The 23,775-nt window shown below is 39.5% G+C and overlaps 2 protein-coding genes across 3 annotated transcripts; one reads left to right on the top strand and one right to left on the bottom strand.

Annotated features, from left to right (window-relative positions):
* Positions 1-1,070: 1,070 nt before the first annotated feature.
* Positions 1,071-20,108, top strand: LOC145479079 (sodium- and chloride-dependent GABA transporter 2-like). 2 transcript variants are annotated; one of them, XM_081457329.1, is made up of 15 exons: positions 1,071-1,635; positions 6,776-6,910; positions 8,066-8,216; positions 8,892-8,987; positions 11,716-11,848; positions 12,002-12,136; positions 12,453-12,556; positions 12,972-13,096; positions 13,897-14,009; positions 14,498-14,626; positions 15,144-15,243; positions 15,770-15,870; positions 16,632-16,805; positions 17,409-17,482; positions 18,240-20,108. In XM_081457329.1, exons 1-15 carry the CDS (start codon positions 1,401-1,403, stop codon positions 18,256-18,258), a joined length of 1,824 nt encoding a protein of 607 aa, XP_081313455.1. In that variant the 5' UTR covers positions 1,071-1,400; the 3' UTR covers positions 18,259-20,108. The 2 variants fall into 2 exon arrangements, with proteins under 2 accessions (XP_081313455.1, XP_081313454.1); XM_081457328.1 differs by lacking the exon at positions 1,071-1,635 and adding an exon at positions 1,644-4,874.
* Positions 20,109-20,194: 86 nt separating this feature from the next.
* LOC145479089 (microfibril-associated glycoprotein 4-like) lies at positions 20,195-22,523 on the bottom strand. The gene is made up of 4 exons (XM_081457344.1): positions 22,267-22,523; positions 21,639-21,742; positions 20,995-21,271; positions 20,195-20,905 (listed from the first exon to the last, which is right to left on the bottom strand). Exons 1-4 carry the CDS (start codon positions 22,517-22,519, stop codon positions 20,628-20,630), a joined length of 912 nt encoding a protein of 303 aa, XP_081313470.1. The 5' UTR covers positions 22,520-22,523; the 3' UTR covers positions 20,195-20,627.
* Positions 22,524-23,775: the final 1,252 nt, after the last annotated feature.

Raw genomic sequence — 23,775 nt, 5'->3', positions numbered from 1 at the left:
CTATAAGATAAGATAATAACGTTTATTTAAGTGTCAAGGAATTTAACCCAAGCGGACTAATTAGGCACACTAAACAAGGATGAACCTACATGAATCTACCTCGGTAAACAGTGAGAAAAAAAAATCAATAGTTGTTCGATGTGCAGAGAAGGAGAGAGGTTATAGAGTTAAGGAAGCAGTTGTAGTGATATTACTAGGAAACAGCAGTCCACTTTAGTATTTTAGGTCCATGTTGGAGGGGTCTGTACTATAACTTGTCAAAAACCGGATATCTTAGCCCCGACGGTAGGATGAACCTGAGCTTTTTATATCAGGATTTAAAGAGACGGAGGTCTTAAAATGCCGAAAATATTTTGCTGTAATAAAGCTTGATAAGAGGACTAGTGTGGAATAAATTCTTTTAATGTGTTTAATTTCTGTTTGTTCTTTCGTTTTGTACATGGTTGGAGTAAACTATTCTGTTCTTGTTGGATTAGAGAAATTTGAATAAATGAAAAAAGTAGCTTTCTCTCTGCCTTTCTCATCGTCGGGTCGCGCACTACAAGAGACAACTAACCCACGTAGCATAGAGGGTAACTGCCACGGTATTGATCAATACCGCGGAATTTTTGCAGTCGGAGGCAAAATTGCTTGTTGGTCCAGGATATGTCTCTCAATTTTCAGTCCTACTATCTCCTCTGCAAATCAACAGCCGCGTGACGGATGTAACAGAAATGTGCAAGTCACGAATGAGAGGGCTGGTGGTAACTTAAAGATTTTAAGCTATAAATGGCGTAAATCACATCGTAAATGTTTCCTTCTCGTTCCGGGTGGTCTCGCGAGATAGCACATGTCACACGCGTGTTATCACTGAGGCCTGGTTCACACTAGCGACACAACAACATAACGACGCAATCGCTTATGTCGGTAATGTGAACATCGACATAAGGAAAAGATCCCTTTTCTCCTTGTGTCGTTATGTTTATGCTGTTATGTTGTGTATGTTGCTATTAATGCCATTATGGATGTTCACACTGCATACATAACGACAAAACGTCCTTCTTCTGTTGTTCTGTTTATGTCGTTATGTGGCTAGTCTAAACTGGGCTTAACAAATAAAATTCTCTGCATACTTGTGGGGGTTATGAAAACACAAAGATCTTTTTAATTTTTGCCCGGCATTTCTCAGATTTACCATTGGTCCTGTTGTTGACCTCTGAGTCCTCTGTGGGTAACATATCAGACATCCAAAACAACGACGCACTTAATTTTTGCCCGGCATTTCTCAGATTTACCATTGGTCCTGTTGTTGACCTCTGAGTCCTCTGTGGGTAACATATCAGACATCCAAAACAACGACGCACTGGGTCAAAACAAAAAAAAAGCCTCTCGCTTCGGAAGGAAACTACCCACAAATTGCCATGGAAGACAAAAAAACCAACTTAGAGCTATATCCTGTCGGCACCCCAAGTGATATCACGCTCACCAGAGGCGAGGTAGCTCAACATGAAAACCCTGCAGTGGCAGAGAAGGAGAACGAAGTTGTCCGAGAGGTTTGGGGAAGCAAATTGGATTTCATTCTGTCGTGCGTTGGTTATGCTGTCGGGCTTGGCAATGTGTGGCGTTTTCCTTACCTATGTTTCAGTAACGGTGGAGGTATGCCATGGTTCTCTTTTGTCTGCATTGAAAATCTGTATTCATTTTCATCCCTTAAAGGGGTATATTTAAACTTCACCAAAAGTGCGCTTTACACACTAACATGCACTTTATAAACATAATTTGGAGATCGGCTGCCATTTTGTTTGAGTTTAGCTCAGATATGCCGACTATCCTTCCTCCATTTTCTATCGGCAGATGCGTTATTATATTTCCGCCCACGATGATCTCTTATTCGTATTTCTGTATTCGTATTCCTGTACAAACACTCAAGAAGTTGTCAGCGAATTTTCTGCTCAGTTTGTCAGTCTCACACTTCTCAGTGCAAATGCCTCAGGATTGTGTCAACGCCAAAAGCGAAGTATAAAGCTGTCACGGAAAAGGAGTGTTTGACATCTCTCAAGTTTTGCCCATAGTTTGTCAAAACAGACATGGAGTAAAAAGTGACACAACACGCCAAAAAAAATCGTGTTTTAATTTAAATATATCAGGCTCATCGCCATAATTTAATATCAAGTCCATCTAATAGTTGACCCTTTAGTTAAGTTTCCGGAGGAAATGCCCTTTAGACTGGAGTAAGAAGCCCTGCTAAACATTTCGCGTCTGATTATTAGGTGGCGAGAAAATGATATCTTATAACGGTTTGATCGAAAAGCGAAATGACGCGTGCTTTGCTTATACAAAATCACAATCGTACAAGGAACCGTAAAACGTCAATCATACAGGTGTTTTTTTTCCCTGGGTCGACGACCTGTTTAATTGCGTGCGTAAAAATATATAGAGATTGTTTCGTGCCGTTTATGTTTGACGAGGTTGCGACTGGGTTTGCGTAACGTCCCAGTAATGTAATTTCACACCGTACAGGTCTCATACTGCACTGTCTGAATAAGCTTGTCTGACATCTCTCCAAATCTGGCATTCACCAGATAAAGAAATAAACCTGTAACGTTAAAACATATTTGTAATGTTCATAACTTCCTTCTTAACGTATGATCCTAGAAAGATGGGTGATATTAAGGTATGAAAGTTGCGCGGGCAAAGCAAACACGGAAGTGTGAAAGCGCGTCTCAGTTTGTATTAGTGACATCAAATATCCAAATGGTTTGATGATAAACAAAGCCCTTTTTATATCGCCGCCAACCAGAGTCACGCTACTCTCGTGAGTCGATTTTCTCCGTAAAAAATGACTTGAGATTGCCTGCACTAAAGAAACTCGTTCTGCTCTTGCTTACTTCAAGAATTACATGAAATCGCAACAGAATTTCCCGACAACAATAGCCATTACGAAGAAAGAGAGAAGGAAAAATCTCTTCCGGGGAGGTCGTAAAAGTCAAAGATCACCTCAAAAACCAAAGTCACACAGACAGGCACGCTTTTAACACGTGTCCAACTGTAAGTTGGTGAGGGGCAAGTCCGACCCTGCAGCAACAAACCACTGACAAACCGCGTGGGAATGGTCTAATCAGTTGTAACTCTTATGTCTCTTATGAACTGCAAGCCATTGGATTGTTACCTTAATAAAAATATGCTCTAGAAGGGAAAAGAGAACTTTGTAACCTTTCAGTTTTAGTGAGTTTTGACTGAGAATGGCTGTATCCGGTCGATGTTGTTTTACTTAAGGTCCGACTGCTATAAGACCTACAAGTTATCGATCAAATAGAGATATCAACATCCGCCCGGGAATTTCACGGATATTTGCCACGTTGGTTTTCTCAGGATATTGGACTCATGATGGAGAAGCGCGAAGATTCGTCAAGAGTCAATCTCAGGCTCTTTTGATATCATGTCGCTTTTTGTTTTCCTTTAACAAATCTTAATTACTTTACTGTGTCTACAGCAATTTTTTCAACTGAGCGTCGTAAAACCCAAACCAAACCAATTACTTATCAATTAAACTGCTTATCCAATCTCAAACCGAAGGACAACCAAAACCAAAGTAATTGTCTGGTGTTTGTATCTGTTTTTCTGTAAATAAAATGTAGCAGTAAATACAAGAACAAAATAAATAATAAAATAAACCATGACAATTAAGTTGACAGTTACTTGTGATAGTACATTGTTCGTGGCTAGTCTTACACAGCTCGTTTCGTCCCGACCAAGGGACTTCAGAGACCTTTCTGTTTGGCAAACTCGTTGGGCATCGCGCCCAAAGTCCCGTTCTCTAACAAAATGATGACAGCAATCTCGCCTTATATCGCATAAAGATTCCCGACCGCACAAATTTACGAGTGAAAATTGACAATAAAGTTGACAGTTACTTGTGATAATACAAAATAAAACATGTCGCTCAAAATAAAACTAAAGCTTTGAGAGCTGTTTGAAGGTAAATGCGTAGCTTTGCTTGTGAAATTCAAAGCAATTTTGTATTTTAGTAATACAAATTACAGAAACAATACTTCCAGAGACAGTCAGCCAGAAGTTCGACCCAGGCCATGTTCGAGTGGGTGGTGTTATATCTTTATTCATTTTTTTTATTTTTTTTTTTTTCTTGCACTCTGGAAAACAGGGCAAAGTGACTTATGGCGCCATAATGTCCCTAGAGTCCAATTAATCAACTAATTTTGGCTTAGGACACGGGAACTTGAACAACCAGACCTTCAAAGTTCAAATACCCGGTGAAAGAGGGTGCTCGAGGGAGTTTTGAATTGGTCAGTCTTTGTGTAAATATTACACCATGAAATTTCCAAATATTTTCATTGATAGAAAATGAAATTTTGTAATAAACATAGCTACAGCAGTTCTAATAAAACGCACTTAAAAAGCGATGTGAAGTAACAAGAACTAAGCCATTTTCACTAAGGGAGACTCGCATTTCGTAATAATATGAATGGAATGTGATAATGACTCTACTATGCGGCCTTTTGTTTGGCGCTCAAATTACTATGCAGTTTTCTGAACACGAGAGATTGGAACTCAGTCAGCCACAATATCAGCCCACCAAAACGAACAACGCTTTGTAGCGTCGAAGACAGCGGCAAATCGAACATCAGAAGGGTTCAGGATGGCGACAAAAGGCGTCGAATTGTACCCGGTCGGCTATGACAGTCGAGCTGGACTTGCCGATTCAGAAGTTAGGGAAAGTAAGGCAAGCTTTGTGCCTACCGGCAAACCCGAGGTGGAAGTAGAAGAACGTGAGAAATGGGGCCGTAAACTTGACTTTCTCCTCTCCTGCATTGGATACGCTGTCGGCTTGGGAAATGTCTGGCGATTCCCTTATCTTTGCTTTAGTAACGGTGGAGGTAAATGAATGTCTTGTCTTGAAAATTAGATCACGTAATACCAGAGACAACAAGTTCAAGTTTGCATAAAAAAAAGGGTACTTCACAGCTACTTGGCAACTTTTTAGACTTTGAAATTACTATTTCTCAGTGGTGTAGTCGGGAAAAAACTGAGTTGTTACTTCAACAGGAAGAGTTTATGGACAATCCACTTCTTATTTTTCGTATACAACGCAGATTTAATCTGCGCGCTGGAATGTTAGCGTGACTAGATTTGATATATGCCTGTTGGACATCCAATCCAATCATTTGAACGGTTTTGTCTCCCGTCTTGGGAGAAAATAAACAGGTAGCGTGAAAAACATGCTCGTTATTTTCAAAAGATTCTGTCTTCTCCCTGTAGGATCAAAGACTATGTGACAAAAGCATTAGGCTTATTGCAGAAAATACAAATACGACGTGAACCGCAGGCGACTTCTAATTTGTATACTACTTCAAATAAGACCGGCACCGCATAAATCTGTGGTGGCGGAATCACTGCTCAAAGTCGTGTATGATGCATTATTCACAGACCTGCCGTTAATCCACTAGACCAAAGTGGAAACCTTTCATAATTTTATTAATGCTCGCTGTGAAAAAGACTTCGCAAAGCTCTGCAGTTCGATTGCGCACTTTGTTGCGCAAACTTCGCTACTAGAGGTTTTTAACTCTATGACATTAACAGAAAACTTTTATCACCTACTTGGTGCTTTTTAAAACGGGTGTCGCCTCAAACAATTTTAAAATAGTCGTGTTTATTTTTAACGCCGGTGGAATTATTGAAAATCCAGTCTCATAACTTACAAGGCATGTTGGACTTAGAACAAACAAAGCAGAACGACGTATTTCTATTGTCATGTTGAATAAGCTGCCATTTTGATCTCACAATATTATTTTTCGCCAGTGTTTGAACGGGAGAATATTTTAACTCTTGCGAATAATTTGATTAAGTCACGGTTCAGTGCAAGTTGTGTTGTGCAATAGTGTGTCAATTCAAAATTAAGACAGCGCCTTTTGTTATTTAAATCTTTTTACTAAACAACGTCTCTTTACAATTTATCTTTACAAAGAACCATTCATTTCTTTGCTTATGCCACTTTTGGATAAAACAAAGGAATTTGTCATTTGAAAATGATTGCTCTGAGAAAAGCCGGCAGCGACGAGCTGTTCAATCTGCATTGGGTTTGGCTATTGTTTTTCTAAAGTGACAGAATGGAAGAGGGGTTCAATGGGCGATTTCAATAGCCCCCTTGTTTTCCTTGATATTTCTTTGTTTTCTTTTAAGTCAAGTTCAAATATCGTGAAATGTCATAACTATTAGTTTATTTCATTTAGCAACAAACTATGACTAACTACGACAGAAATAGATTTGAAGATAATTTATCATTTGCACACTCAAAGATAGTACTTCCTTCAAATGACTTAAAATACTCACTGACGAAAATTGCCCGAAAAAAAAAGTACAATATCAGATGATAAATTTCGAGTATGGCATTCCGAGAGATTTTGGGCATGATCAGCTGTCATCCGAACTAAATTCGAACTCGTTAAAACGAATAGCGAGTGAATATTTTGAGCAACTAGCGATACTTCTAAAACTTCTACGGAATTACTTTAACACAGGAAAAGAAAAATCCAGTATAATTAAAGGCTAAATAAGTATAAATACTATACTTAGAAAAGGTTTCCTCAACTGAAGAGTTACCTGATGTAAAAGAGTATTTGGCGCGAAAATCATGATGTAGGGATACTTGGCCGTGGACTTTACCTGTTACGAAAAGGGAGCAGTTTCCAAGAGCAAAGCTCGAGGGAAACTGTGGGTTCCGAGGAGCAAACAATTTTCATAGACTGATACTCGATGTTACTTTGCCTTTCCCTTACAGCTTCGTTTCTGATCCCTTATGTGATCTGCCTGGTGTTCTGTGGAATCCCCATCTTCTACCTTGAAGTCGCACTTGGTCAGTATGTGCAACAGGGTGTGGTCGGTGCCTGGGCAGCGTACTGTCCTGCCCTGGGAGGTGAGATAGCTGTACACAGCGCTCAATTTAGATAGTTAAAATGAGATGTTAACGGTACTTTTTAAAATTCAATCCTTATGAGATCTTGAAAGAATGATGAAGTCCAAAATTGCACTTTGCGTTCATGCTGACTACCTGATTACAACAAGAGCTACAAGCTTTAGTTATTTCCACCATTCGGTCCAAATACAGATATTTATGTATAACTTATTTAAAAAAGAGAGAGGCGGTCTTGCTACCTGAAATAAAGGCAGGCAGGCAGCCAGTTTTACAAACATATTCATACAATTAAAAATAGAAGAACCATAGCCAGGACAAAACATATTAAAAATTTATAAAAAACGTTCACTGGCTATATAAAGTTAAAACTTTCAGAGCTTTCGGCTGTCGGACTACAGCCTTCGATGGATAAAAAATGGAAAAGATAGCAACTACAAATATATACAAAAATAAGTGGGACTATAAAGAAAAGAATTCCCACCTATTTTTGTATATATTTGTAGTTGTTATCTTTTCCATTTTTTATCCATCGAAGGCTGTAGTCCGACAGCCGAAAGCTCTGAAAGTTTTAACTTTATATAGCCAGTGAACGTTTTTTATAAATTTTTAATATATTTATACACGTTTAGGTCAGTACACACACACACACACACCCAAGCAACCGTTATGCTTAATGCTTTTAATGCTTTTGCGCTAGTGTAAACTAGCCTTAAGGTAAACGGCACGCAATGCATTCAGAAGTGACGACGCTTATTCTTGACGTGGCTATCCTAGACACTGCAGAACAAACTACAAGGTATAAGCTAGGTTAACAAAAGTACCTAAATTTAGTACAAAAAAAAATGACACAGAACAGTGAGCGCTAAATGAATGCCATACTAGAATGATAATACTATTTAAGCAATAGAGCACTTTTTCCGTTTTTGCATAGCTTTATCTAAACACGAGGAGGGTTCGGAGAATCGACTACGTCTCGGATACTCTCATTTAAACACACCTATCAACCAATCAGAGCGCGCGTAGAAACTCAGTTATTTTATAAAGAATAATAAATAGACGGAATGTAGAGCGAAAAAAATAGTAGTAACTGATTGTCAAGTGATAACTTGTAAGGTGTATGGAATGCCGTTTTGATTGATGTGTTTCTTTTATCAGGTATTGGTCTTGGAATGGTGATTATTACCTTCCTCTGCAGTGTTTACTACAATGTTATCATGGCATGGACATTTTACTACCTGTTTGCATCATTCCAGAAGCATCTACCGTGGGAAAGTTGTGATAAATCGTGGAACTCACCGTTATGTCAGTACGTTATGCACGTAAATTAGAATATTTAGAGAAGAAGCCACATCAACCTTAGGTCGCTTTCATGCAGGTCCTCTATCTTCGCAATTTGGAGAAGTTTGGTTTTTGTGGAGAGAGGAAAACCGGAGAACCCGGAGAAAAACCTTCGGAGCCAGGCGAGAACCAACAACACAACAGCAAACTCAACCCACATAATCTCTTTTATGTACATACGGCTGTTTCAAGAAAAGTAGTGTGCAATCACACTTCCTACACTTCCGGCAGAAGTGTGCAATCACACGCAAAAAAACTCAGAACGGTACCACGGCATGTCGTAGTTTACCTGGTTTGCTTTTCTTTTGATCGAAGTTCGCGATGTTTTACAGCTATTGAAGAAAAACCCATGAATACCTGCACTCGTGGTATCTCTTTCCTTCGCGCTGAAGCACTCTGAACTTCGATCAAACAACGCTAAGTCACCACTACCCATGTCATTCCATGAGATAGATATGAGATGATTAGAGCCAACTCATATCCAACGCGCCGCTCGTGGAATAATTGTTAAATATAATGTTGGTACTGTAGCCCTTCAAAAATGGTGATACGTTACATAATTACAGTAAAACAGTCGAAAATCGATTTCAATGAATGTCGAACAATTGAACCAAAATCAAATGCACTTTATATTGCATTTCAGAACAGACCGTAAGTCTCCTCCCGACTGTGTGGCCCTGGGGGTAAATGTTTCTAAAGACGACTGTAAATGGATATCTCCGGAAGAAGAATATTTCAAGTAAGTTAAGAGTGAATTTTTTTAATTAGCAAACATAGCACGGCAGAAGTCGAAAAATTGATTATTCTCTCTTTTCGTCCACAAATAGCCATTAGGTAAATATGAAACGTGATATAGTTTTTTGGAGCTCGAAGCGCTTTAAATTCGAGAAAACCGAGAAAAACGATTTTCGCCTCAACGGTCGCCAAAATGGCCCATGTCAAAGGCTTAAAATTAGTAATCTAAACTTAATTTGCGTTCGCGTGTAAAGGAAAACCAAAACTTATCGATCCTTTTTCTTGAAAGACAAAGTATTCAGGTATCCAAAACAGGTTACAGCTTGACTGAGCGCCAATTGAGAATAAACACACAATTTTTAAAAAAGTCCCTTTCAGTTGCTAGGTCGAATTCCTAATTTACAAATAAAATTCAGAGATATTTTTCGACATGTGCCATAACTCCAAATTCCTTGAAACTTCGCCTTTGGAACCCTTTTATGTTGTTGTAAAACATGTATTAAAATCAGCTTGGGTTATTCTTCGAGTGTTTTTTGAGTCCCGGCTGAAAAACCCCGATTTTACCTAAAACATCCAGCTTGATCAGTTGGAAATCTGCTAACCTGAATGGTTCTCCCAATTTTGCTTATTTAGCAATTAAATCATGAGTTTGAGATTCCCACTAGTTCTCCGCATTTGCATTCAATTTTCAAAACTAGTTTCCAGTACTTTCCAAGGGACTTTTTAGCGCGGGGGAGGGGGCACTCCCAGAAAAATTGGATTCGGTGTGCGTCCCGCTTCCCAGAACCCTTACCCTGTTTATGACCAAAATCTGCCCTATTTATGACTTGACCAAAAATTCGACACCCTATTTATTACCTGACCCTTAAATCAATACCCTGTTTCAGACCTGCCTTATAATTAGTTCCCTGTTCAGACCAATGTTAAACATAATTTATGAAGGGTTTTTGTCGATGGTCTTATCGATAATGATGAAAACGTAGCTTCTTTTTAAAAGAACATACCCATATCAAGACTAGATGGCAAAAGCCTTACCCCATACCCTATTTATTACCAAAATGGCCAAAATCGATACCCTATTTATGACCAAAACAGCTGAAAAACCCTACCCTTTGGGGCCGCACATACCTATATAGCCCATATAAGGGAGTACTTCCCGGGCTTTTTAGCAGGTCATACTGCTGCTATGGTAACCTAATGTGTCATGAACGTGACAACAACGAGTTCAGCAATGATTGGGCAGTTTTTTGATTCCATGATTGTAGCATGAACTGATAACGAGTGGTTAAAATCTTAGTCTTGGAAAGTGTTAGAAACTGTTTTGAGCCACCTAAAGTGAGAATAACAATACAATTTTTTATAACAAGAAACTTGCCGACAACGTGAAAAATTCGTAAATATTTCCATTTTCTTTTACTCCTTAGGCACGATTGAGAAGCTATTTCAAAAACTCGTGCATCGTTTTTGAAATAGAACATCAAAATTTCAGTCTTAGAAAGTGCTAGAAACTGTTTTGAGCCACCTAAAGTGAGAAGTGAGAAAACGTCGCCATTTTGTGGACGACCTCCATTTACAAACAGTAACGGCTGGAAGTGTATAATAGTTTAGCCATTCAGATTTATTTAATGTGCCAAACTGCTCATCGACTGACAAGGATCAAGTTCAAGAGATTATCTACGTCCACAGATCTCCTCACTAACAACAACAACGAACTTTATTTCCCCTCGTACTAATAGAAATATTTTTACAAGGTTATATATTAATAGAGTTAGGGGCCTGGCTACCTTAGTATTCCTTAGTGATTCCTTAGTATTGCATTGCGCATCTCTAATCCGCAGGATTTTCGCGTCATTAGCGCGTGCGCGTACAAAACGTAAGCTCGACAGCGAAATAAATGCTCCTTTTCTCTTAAGCGAGCACGGTGACCCCCACTTTTTATTTCATAATTTCAATGAGAACAATATCGTCAATAACTGAGAAAAAAATTAGCAGAAATCTATGGCTACCTTTTTTGGCAAATAAAATAAATACTACAGAGGGAGACAAAACGGGCCCAACAGTGCATGTCCAAATTATGTTTCCTTTAAAGGATAAAAAAATGCAGGGTAATTGAAGACATTTTTTCTGGGACGTAGATGAATAAACAATCAAAGAAAGTCAAACTCTGCGTCATATAACACGGCATTGAAAAATAATCGAACTTATTTGTTGCGCATTGAGATGACCAAAAGTCACCTAAATAACTGTATTTGTCAGCATTGCGGCGTGAAAACAAACTCGGTGACCCCCTCTTTATATTACGCTTTTTTTTTTAATATCTCCTTGTCCTGTAACAACACCATACCGAGTTTCATCGGAAATCTATGGCGGGTTCTTTTACTGGGGAATCACCTTAAATAACTAGAGAGTTAAAAAGGGGAGGCAGCCAGATCTACATATGTATTACTGCAAATTTAGGTCGGTACAAACACATACAACACAGAACACATCTTTATCTTTATACTGAGCGCTAAATAAGAACTGTACCGCGCTAGGACATTTGGTAATGCTAGGGAGCAATAACGGTTTTGTTTTTCAACATTCAGAGACTCGGGACTACAGCAAATGTTCCAGGCTCTGATAGTTCATACAGGGACTTTTTGCCACTTCTACCAAAGTTCGATTCCTTTTAGTATTAAGATACATTTAAGATGTCGAAGCTCGTTAAATCTTCAGCTTTTTGTCTGTTTCAGCAAAAAGGTTCTTGAAATATCCCCTGGTATTGGGGCAGCAGGTGAAGTGCGCTTTGAACTCGCCATGTGTCTCCTGCTGGGCTGGATCATCGTTTACTTCTGCGTGTGGAAAGGAATTAAATCTGCGGGCAAGGTAGCGTACTTTTTCACCTTTTTATTTTCCTTCTTCAAATTACATGGCAAGATGTTGATCGCAACTTTTTCATTTCTTCACGTCGCTGTAATAGAACTGTATTTACCTATATGTTTAAAATGTTGGAGCTCGTCTTTATGTTCTTCCTTTCAGGTCGTGTATTTCACAGCTACCTTTCCTTATCTGGTTTTGTTTATCCTGTTGATTCGGGGTGCCACGTTGGAAGGAGCAGGAGAGGGGGTTATCTTCTATCTCAAACCAGACTTTTCAAAATTAAAGAACCCTCAGGTAATATGACTAATAAATTTTCGTATTCTATTCCTGTTCTCCTTCAGTATTCTCTTAAATATCTATAGAAACATTACAATAACTGGTGACTGACTACAAAACTTTGGAGTTACCTCAGTCTCCAGACTCAAGCCATACATTTTTATGGTCTTCTATTTATACATATTTTTATTAAACTGTAATGTACCAGTTAATGAATAAAGTCGTTGTTGCTGTTGTTGTTGTATTTGACCCTATTCAGACCTTATTCATGTACTGCTTATTTGAAGCTCGTATTTTAGTCTATTGTGACCAGATACATGTTTGCTTGTCGCAGGTGTGGGTGCAGGCCGCGGGTCAGATTTTCTTCTCGCTCAGTGTTGGGTTTGGCGGGCTTATCACCTATGGAAGCTACAACAAATTTCGCAACAATTGTGAAAAGTGAGTAAACTAATATTTATATTCGAGTACGTCACAGAATACTGCTAGCTGGCTGCTGTTGTCCTTTCGCACTATCAGTCGTTCAATAACCCTTGTGCATCAAACAGTTCATGTATCTTTACAAATTAAAACCCTGTTACCTCGTTCTGCCATGGCATTCCCGTTCTAACTTACTTAAGCTTCTGCAGAAGGAGCTTGGTGTTTTTGGCTCTTCCCTTTCCTCTTTGACTCAGGTCTCCTCACAATGTAATTCAGCCACGTTCGGTTTTCGCTTCAGCACTTCATAGCCGTGGACTCCTGACTCTGCATCGTCCAACGCTGTTGTTTGAGATCTTCTCTGTTCGCGTCATGCTTGTACTGGCCCTTATTATCAAGTGCAATCTTTTAAAGCTATAAATCGTCGTTCACTCCATAGGGATACGCTAATTGTTTCCCTTATCAACTGTGGCACGAGTATCTTCGCTGGTTTTGTCATATTTACTATGATGGGTTACATGAGCCACATACTTGGAGTCCCGGTGCCCGACGTTGTGAAAGGAGGTAAGGCTGACTAGAAACACCTGCGAGGGCAGCCACGCTTTCGACTTAAGCGAGTTTAAGCAAACTACAACAGCAACGATGACGGAGCAGTCGCTAAACAAAAGGTCTCGTGAACAGAACAATGACTTTGCACGTGCGCTAAACATCTTGGTCCATTTTTTAGCTGTCCTCTGCAAAACAACTACTTAGAATGACCAAGTTCTGTGGAACGTGAAACTCAACCACAAAATTTCGTTTATGGATTGATCGCTGTGCTACATACTTAGCTCTGACAGTCATAGACACACCTAATTTTAGTTGCCATTGTCCGGAGCGTGAACATCGCGGTTGCTTAAACTCCCTTTTATGTCGAATAGAACAACATTAATGCGTGAATGTATTAAGCGTCTATTGCACCAGCATAGAATTGTGCATTCGAAAATAATGACTACGACCTTCAAAGTTACACTTTGTTTGAACTAATTTTTTTGATTCAGATACTTTCCAGTCAATCTGCTCGTAGCAAGCTCTGATCCTATGCTCCAATATTTCGTGGAGTGTAGAAAAGGGTTTGAACTGAGCTGAGCTTTGCTAGGAGAGTTATTGGTTCATCCAACGTGATCATCCATGTAAGAGGTACTCTTACTTACGTTTTAAAAATCCTAGAATAAGTCATCTTGTCATCCTGTGTGTCAGGTGATAAGATAATTTAGTAGTACCGTATTTAGCCTATGGCCGTTAATCCGATTGATTAGTATTGTCATTATGAATAAGTAGTCGTGATATAATCTCCGTTTAATAAACAAACTATCCGTTTGCAGGGCCCGGCTTGGCGTTCATAGCCTACCCTGAAGGAATCAAGCAAATGCCTGCTTCACCATTCTGGGCTTTTATTTTCTTCTTCATGTTGTTCAATCTTGGACTGGACAGTCAGGTCAACATTTTTATGTAACAGTGTTTGTTTCAAGTTATTTATTCGTTTATACACACGCCGACACCTGTTCCAACGCGTTAATTAGCATAAGTAATGAGCCGTCGGAAAACACCTTCGAGAAAATCACAACCAAGACCAGCTGAATATGTACGAACAATTCAACATCTTAAAGAAGTGCAGAAGGAAGCTGGGATGCTTGATTTACGAGATGCTGCTAATCAAGGCAAAAAGAAAACAAACTTAAACGCACAAGCGGACTCTATTCGGGCAAAGTTTTTAATTAGCTGACATCGTTCCTCACATTTTTCTTGACTCCTTAACACATAAGCTAGTATATATCTGAACTGAACCTTTCTTTTTAATCTGCGTTTGATAATGGCGACAAGATGACGACGAAACGTCATGTTGTAGCGTTTATTTTTCTTTTAAAATGTTTTTCTATATCTTCTTTAATCATATTTATTTGCTGTTTATTTATCTTTATACAGTTTGTGGGGGTGGAGACGGTCACTACAGTGCTAGCAGACTGGAGACCAGGCTTCCGTCGATACAAATCCGTCATTACACTGGGTTTCTGTATCGTGTGCTACTTCCTTGGACTTGCTCACGTGACTCAGGTGAGTCACGGGGGATGGGTGGGGGATAAAATGTAGCTGACTGAAGTAATAAATACTAGTATCGAAACATTTAGCCATTTCAACTTTGTGGAGTGCATGCCCGATCCAGACTTGCATACAAGGTGGGCGCCTGGAGTAAAAAGGTGCTCACCCAGATTGAAAGACTTCATGAATAGCACTATGGGAACCCTTCGGCTTTACACCTTTACTCAAAAAGCGGGAGGCCCCCATTTCCTGTCATACCAGGATCCGTTACTGCGTGGTAGATGTTCGCCAGAGAAGCATCCAGTTGCACAGATAACTAAACCTGGTAGTTAGGAAACGCTCAGAAACTCGAAACATCTTTGTCATATTGCTACCTATTCAAATGCACCGAGACTTGTAACATACCAATCACGGAATGTCAACGAGCTGAATCGACAAAATCCAGTAATTCTGTTTTATTGGGTTTTTATAGGGCCCTATACCAAGTGACAAATTTTAAGATTTCTTGATAGTCTATTTCTCTCCTCGCCAGGGTGGAATGTACGTGTTTCAGATGTTTGATTACCAAGCAGGAGGAATATCTCTTGTGTTGATAGCCTTCCTGGAGGCCGTGGGGATCGGATGGTTCTACGGTGAGAAACCAGACACTGAAATTTATTAATTTATAAAAGCTGTGTACCAGGGGTTCATGATTGTTGGGCAACGTGTCTATCACCAAACAATGCAATATCTTGTGCATAGAAAAAGATATCACGAGTAGAGACAATTTTTGGGAGGAGCCAAATGGTATGAGATTCAATGAAACATTTCTTACTTGTCGTTGTTGTTTCTTTTTTTTTTTTCCCCTTTTTTATTTCCTTTGATTAATTTATTCATTTATTTCGTCATCCATTTTAATAATTTTTATAATTTTTTTAGCCATTAATTTAATAATAGCCATTTCATGGTTACCTTGTACCATTTGTATTACAATATAATCTGGCGTGGAATTGAGGCAATTTCTAGGCAATTTGTAGTTTCTGCCGGCAATTGCGTCGCTCCCATCCCAGTATTCCCCTCCAAATCCTTTGAGTACTCTTTTCCTTTTATTTCCGTGAAATGAAACTTACGAGGTTAGATATAAAGTTTCCATTTAAACACATTTATTTTAATTTACAGGAACCGAAAAGTTCTGCACAGATATTGAGAACATGATCGGCCACCGTCCCAATTTGTACTTCCGCCTGTGTTGGAAATACATTTCACCCGTTATTATTGGCGTAAGCATGATATTGATAACTGTCAGTATAGCTAATGAAAGGAGTTTCCGAAAGAGTTAAGTAGTTGGATTAAGGATGCCAATCCATCACAGGTTTTTGACAGATTGAGAGCTCTTTCTTGATTATATGGGTGCTATTGCATAGCTGTTCTAAGTTGATGGAGTGATTTGCCCGATTCATAGCCCATTTCCGAGTTGCCTTAAGCCTCTCTATCAAAGCGAGGCCTGGTACACAACCATTCATATGAAAATGAGTTTAATTTGCATGTGAACGGAATTTCATTTTCATATGAAAGGATGGGCACCAAGACTCGCTTTGAGGCTATCCTGTTAACGAACGAGACCTTAACCTGCTAGACGACTGTAAAAGATTTACCAACCTCGGTCTTGAACTAAATTGTCACTTTAGAAACGAGAAGAGCTCATCTTTCATTGGCTTGTTGGACCGTCACTGAGGACATAAAAAAGACGAAGAGCGATGTCGTCCTCAGTAACGATCCCACAAGCCACCGCGAGACAATACTCGCCCCAGATTTCTTTCCGTTCGTCAATTGGCGAATAATATCCACGGTTTCATTTTTAAAAAAGTCCAAAGATTGTCGCACGGCCGCTTGTTTCATATCTAACGAATTATCACTGATCTTTCTAAATTAAAATTCTTGTAGGTCAGCTAATTTTTTGAGAAACATTATCACCCCTTGGTCTCAGTTCTTTTTCAAACTTAGGAAAGAATAACAGTATTTTCCATTATGACAACTGCAGGTGATTTTCATCTGGTTCTGCGTGGACTGGACAGGCATATCCTATAATGATGTCAAATATCCAGGTTGGGCCGAGTTTCTGGGATGGATGCTGTGTATATCAGCCATCCTCTGTGTTCCAGGATATGCCCTCCATCGATATCTAAAACTCGACTCAAGCCTTACTGTTTATGAGGTAAGCTTTAAATGTCCATCAGTTTCGTGACATGCTTGGGGACTATATCTGTCCATTCACACAATGATTAAATGTGACTGAAGCTAATCTTTGCTATCGCAGTCGTTAAGGCGTTCGCTTCTTTGAGAAACAACGCAGAAAATGTTGAGAGAATTTATAGGAGAGTAATGAGTCCCTAACTTTCCCTGCCGTGTTAATATGGCAGTGGAAAAGGAAAAAAAACGGATTTGTAGGATTTTAAATCCGTTGAAGCATCGGATTGATAGGATGTCTTTAAAACGAGAAAACTGGAACAAAACCATTCAACAATTTTCTCATAGGACTTACATGAGTGATATGCAGAAGTATTGCACCACTGAGTGATGAGCGGTGGGTTAGATTGCTTTCAGTCCCAAATCGACATCTCTGAGTGTGGAATGAAACTGTAGTCATCTTTCAACTTACTCAATTCTTCAAATTAAAACGAGACATTAAGATAACTGTTTAAATGACCATGCCAGGCCGAATTAATAACAAGAACATCGTTATCATTATTTGTAGTTCTCTGCGTCATCAGATCAAATCAACAAACTAACGTATTTGTTACCAAATTTGTTTCTCAAGCGTTTCCGCACAATCCTAATGCCTGACAAAGAAGTGATGAGCAAGATCGAGGAGAAAGAAGGCATCAGACGAAGGTAAGTTGAAGTATTGATTCTCGCCCGTTTCTGCCCACCCTACACCCAGACAACATAGAATGGTCAGTATGTGGAGTAGTGCAAAAAGAGTTACAGGATAAACGTCGAAATGGGCGTGTATTTGCAGTTACTCTTGCCTGACTGACTGACTGACTGACTGACTGACTGACTGACTGACTGAATGAATGAATGAATGAATGAATGAATGAATGAATGAATGAATGAATGAATGAATGAATGAATGAATAGTATAGTATAGTAGAGTAGAGTATATCTTTATTACGCCTTACTCTCCAAAGGGAGGTATTGGTCTGTTTACAATAAACTGACTGACTGACTGATTGACTGACTGATTGACTGAATGACTGACATACTGCCTGACTGACTGACTGACTGAATGAATGAATGAATGAATGAATGAATGACTGAATGACTGACATACTGCCTGACTGACTGACTGACTGCCTGCCTGCCTGCTTGCCTGCCTACCTGCCTGCCTGCCTGCCTGAGTGACTGACTGACTGACTGACTGACTGACTGACTGACTGACTGGCTGACTGGCTGACTGCTTGACTCTGTCTCACAGACCGACCGACCGACCGACCGCCTGACTGGCTGGCTGGCAGGCTAGATGGCTGGTTGTCAGACTGGCTGGCTGCCTGGCATTTCTATCGATCGAACTAACGATCGACCCATCCATCCGTCCGTTATTATGTTTTGTATTTTCCCAACCTGTTATTTTTATAATTCCTTACAGGTACCAAAACGTCTTGTAACATGAGGACAGCAGTCACTCTAATCCGAGAAAAAATCTCGTTGCTATATCATTATATCATTACTTTTTAACATTGCTAGCTGATACCTTATCGACAAAAATGCCGAGTTCTCGACTGCATTAGTTCCACTTATAAACTCGCTACTAAGTCATTTGACCTCATATAATCTAGGGAACACGTCACAGTATTCCATATTCATTGTGTACACCGTAATGCCCAGCTGTGACGCTAAAAAATTAGAAAACTTTAGTGAAATAATGAAATGCCCATTTAGATGGTTTGAGAGATTGTCTTCGAGTTGCGAACAGCTTAATCATTTCTCACAATTTCTCCATCCCCGTGAGGCTCAGAAATTACGACGACAATCATAAAATATCCTTGTGTAATATTTTTAAAACCACTAAATAAGGTGTATGTAAGACTTCAGCTCCCTTTCCTGTGTCTGCATGAGCGTTTTCAAATCTGCCAACCTGTGGTCAAGTGCTGTTTGCTCGACTGGGGCGTCAGTAACTTCAGTGTAAAATATTTGTCTTCATAAGGAAAGGGATAAGCCTTTGTACGTTTACAAAATACATTGTCGTAATGTCTAGGTAATTTCGTGTTTCAAAGACGTTTTGTGCTGAGTGGAAATTGAAAATATTACATTTTAAAAATATGTATATCAGCTTGTCCTTGCCCTTTCCTTCTCTACAGTGGACAATAATTTTACTTTGAAGAATTACTGTACTTTTCAGTCTAAACTGTTCATTATACCCCCTTACGAGAACTCCTATTGATTTCGCATTAGATGTACAGTCCCGTCTTGGCAAATGAGTTTTGTGGCGGAGTGTACCTAGCTTTTTACTGTTAAGTCAGATTAATATTTCAGAGCCGTTTTATGTAACCTACGTTATATCGTGCAAAACGATTACACATGCAGGCGTGATGTTATCAAGGAAAATCTGATCACGAGTATCCTCTATGCTCACTTAACGGATTGTGCAGTGCTAGGCTGCGAAAGCCGGGGTAATTTTGCTGGTTTAAATCAAACCACGTGTACAGTTCAGACATCAATTCTTCGTTTAAATTAATTACATGTCTAGTTTAGTATCTTGTGCAGCTTTTCCCCTAGGCCAACTCCAAAACAAACGCCAGCAGCAAAGTTTTCGTTTAGAAAACTGATTAGAACCGAACTACCATAGCTTTCCTCTCCATGCGCCAACCCGCTCAGTCCAGCGAAGGAAAGTTAGCTTTTGTTCAGTCAAGTCAGTCAAAGGAACATTCGATTGTTTTGTGTCTGGTGTGAATAAGGTATCAGAGAATTTAGTTTGACGTCACGTTTGTTGTCTAATTAGAATTTCAATATTAGATACCGTGCATAACGTGTAGATGTGTAGTTATGTCCTGTTTGTAAAGAATAGTTTTAAACTCTTTGAGTAGTTTACAAAGCAGATCGCGTTAAATTAATTAGAACCAACCGCTTCATCAACCTTACAATACGGTCAAATCCAACTCCAACTGCCTTTAGAAGACGAGCAAGAAGAAAATTACTTACAGAAAGGAGAAGATCAGGGTAACCATTGTGTAACTAAAAGTCACCAAAGTAAGAGAGTTTGTATAGTTGGGTTGCTGTGAATGAAAGTGGATATTGTTTCTGAATTTTACTTTACGCCGAAATGAAAAGATGAAGCAGGTTGCTCTCGAGGGCTATATATCATGAAAACAAAGCCAAGCAACTCAGTTGTTGGCATAAGCCAGTAGAACATGAAAATCAAGTACCGCTAAAATATTGTATAGTTAGGTATTGCAGCTTTTTCCTTTAGTGAGTTATGTAAGTGAATAGCAAATAAAAGTGGGTTCTATCGTAAGAAGACTGTATGACTTGAATTGCGCAAATGAAGAGAATTACACCTGTTATGCTCACTGAAGGCTGGTTTATCACTGAGGGGTTTTGAGAAGCTTTTGTTCATATATAATGAGGTCGTTTATTAGTAAACATATCAAGTTCACAGATGCACAATAATTTTAATGACCGACCCGATGGATTGCACATGATGTCATAAAATTTTGGGTCAGGTAGCAGCTCTCGTAAGGTTTCACATGAATGGCTTGATACCCTTTGAGAGGACAATAGAACAAACAACAGAAACAATGCCCCCTAGCCCTAAAACAGTAACAGCTGATACAATAACAAGACAATAGTAGCTTACGAGAACTGCTACATTTCTGACAATTTTGCAAAGGATGTTTCCTCTTTAATCATCCCACATCATTACTTACATGTAAATCAGCGCATAGCGTTAGAAAAAGGTTTACCTCATTGCAAACCACCTTTACCGACAAGCAAAAAGAAAATGAGATAGTCTCGTCGTTAATTATAACTTTCTCGATCACAACCTTCCGTTGAATCCCATTGGTCGCAACTTCATTTCAGCTCGAGATGCAGAGTAGTAAAGTCCGCCCCAAGTCTTCCAGTTCACCCCGTCGGCGTATGATGTCTGCTGATTGCGGTAATAGACGCCATTGAGATTTGACGACAGGCATGCGTTATACCACCACGCCCCTTTGTAGAATTCTGCGCAGTTTCCGTCAGCAGAGTTGTCGTGGTCTCTGTCACGTGTAGTAAATTGCATGTCATTATGCCAGCTCAGAGAGTCGCCCGCTGTCCCTGAAGACGAGAAAGTTTGTCAGAATTAAAAAGATATGTTTTCAACGCTTATCTTTGGCAACTGAAACAATCGATCCAACCACACTAACCTGTGTAGGAACCTATACCAAGGGTGTAATTCAGCTTTTCATTAGAGACTGTAAAGTCCCTGTAGAGAGCATGCGCGGACTGTAGCATCTTTCCATTTAAGTCCACACGTAACATCATTCGTCCCTGATTGGTCAGCCGGTTTATATTGTCCAGTCCCAACCAATATTCACCTCCAGCCGTACCAAACCCTTCTTTGTATTCTTTCCATTCACGGTAAAAGTCAACCGAGCCGTCCAGTCTCCGCTGGAACACTGTCCAGCCACCACCGTCTGTGGTCTGTTGAGGAAATACCAAAAAATAGATAAAAACGAAGTGATAAATTCTGAAGAAGTTCTGTGATAGTAAAGCTCTTTTATTCTGGCTTTCCACTGCTTCTGTCTCGTTTAACACGAACGCTAATGTAAAGAGAATTTCTTTTCAACGCGTCAGTGAACAAGTACATAAAATGCAGAGGACCCTGTCCACAACGACCATCCTCTAGAGCGGAATTGCAATAGCTGTTTTTAGAGGTGGGTGTTATAGAAAAGTGCTGCGCTGTAAGACAATAGTGCCATTGATCTTAGGGGCTGATCATTATGCGAATTTCAAATGCTGCTTAGAAGCGAGGCAGAAAATATCACACTGACTTCACTGCAACGCTAACCTGGTCACAAAACACTTCCATGGAACCTTCGCCATCGGGATCAATGGTGTAAATACCGTTTCCATGACGACCGGACTTGTAGACGTCAGCACAGTCACGAGGAACTACAGATGAGAAAAAGATGGAAACATGCATCACGACTGAAACTTCTGCTCGATACAAGTATGGTGCTCGGGGGTTTTAATTCCACCGTTGGTACAAAGGAATTCAACCAAAAAGTTAAAAAGTCTCACTTTATCGACTGAATATGTGGCGGTGTTATATAGGCTAGTAAAATTAAATTCTCATAAAGATCTCGGCATCTTGTGATCTCTATTTCCCACAGCATGACACCGAAAAGGAAATGAATCCCCAAAACACGACAAAAATGTCTCAAAACATATCTTATATCGAGTGGAGAACAACACACTACTATTTACTTTTTATCGCACTTAGCAGATGCACTGCCTGATTTGACCTTCAATGAATTGTTTTTGTTTCCAAGACAAGTCCCTTCTCTGTTTGTTTTTAATTAACAGATATGGAAGATAAACTAACGAATTTCATCTCAGAGATCAAACAAACTTTTCTTAAATAAAATAGAGCTATTGTGTATCCATGAGTTTCGAGCGCAGTTTCTTTCTGTTACCTTTACTCTGTTGTCCATTGCAGTTAATGTTTCCCACTTGCCTACTCAAGGCGGCAATCCGCTGCTCCTGTGAATCAATTTTATCATTCAGCTTGCCAAGCATCGAAACGATAGAATCGAGTTTGTTCTTCAACTCCGTGTCAGTTGATCTGCGAGAAAGTCGTGTTCTTCCTTCATAATGATCTGCTCCTTGAACGTCGACAAAGGCGATGAAAAGGCCAAACAGGATAAACGGTACAGAAAAGCCTACCATCGTTTAACACCCTTAACACATTGGTACTGGTCGCAATACAGAACTGACCTACCTCGCGTGATGATGGCAGAATGAATATGATGACTTTAATGAAACGTAACACCAATTCACGAGACGACACAAAGTTCTTGTCAGCTGGTCACGAAAGGAACTGTCAACGGGAATCACGCGAGATAACAACAGGGCATGGGAAACCGCGGAAGTCGCGCGTCTCACGATTCCGAAGCTCTCTCTAGTTTCACTCCACATCTAACTCACTATTTTGTTTTTCGAGCCAAATTCGTTTTCAGAACTGACGCGGAAAATGGCCGGCCTGTTGTCGCAGTTGCAAACGTAACTGATCTGGGAGATCGCCAAAGAATAACTAATAATGATGGAGAATTTATCTCTTGATCATGGGGAGGGGAGTGGTTATGGGGCCGGGGGTATTTAAGAGGGCGTCTCATAACAGCATTTCCGGAACATTATGAATTGACTTTTCTAGAAACTCATTTTTCCCTGCAAATTTAATGGTATGTGGGGCCAGAGAGGTTTTACACGATGAACAACACAAAAAATAAAGTTAACCATGTTTATTGTGTTTCCTTCTATCATTACTGTGTATGTACAATGTCGCCAGCGAGATGCATATATATAATATGTTCATAACATTAAATAAAATTCAGAACCAAGTCTTGAACTTTAACTTGTAGTATTATTCTCGTATTACTGGACCACCGTCACCTTGCATGGACAAAATGAATTTTTCTTAGGATGGTGATGGATCCTGAGTATAAACTTTGGAAAAAAGTGACTACGGTATTTATGAATAAATATCATTTTCTTTCCTTTACGTTTGCTGTTGTTGTTTTTGTTTTTGTTGTTGCTGGTGTTGTTGCTGGGCAGTCTAGACATTTAACAAAACGAAAACAACACTCGCAGAGCGAGAACCTGCCCTAACCCTGCTAATTATTTACTATCATTAGATTTCTTTCCCCTTCCCTTTGATTGGTTTAGCGACCACTGCGTCACTTACAAAGAACGGCCTACGAGAATAGACCATGATACTCTCCTAGCCTCGTGAGCATTGCCATGCAAGCATAGTAGTATTAGAAACACAGTGCTACAGCATGGTAGATCGGAGGAGGTTAAAGGACATTGTTTTCTAAAAATAGGACATTGCAAAATTCTTTTCAAGAGACTTAACATCTTTTAAGGCAAATAAAATAAAACTTATTTACATTTTTCAGGTCTGCAACGATCAATTAAGAAGTCTG

This window comes from Orbicella franksi, chromosome 2, assembly GCF_964199315.1.
Source record: "Orbicella franksi chromosome 2, jaOrbFran1.1, whole genome shotgun sequence".
NCBI lineage: Eukaryota > Metazoa > Cnidaria > Anthozoa > Scleractinia > Merulinidae > Orbicella > Orbicella franksi.
Note: the sequence above shows the minus strand (reverse complement) of the source record. Positions and strands in the feature narration are given on the sequence as shown.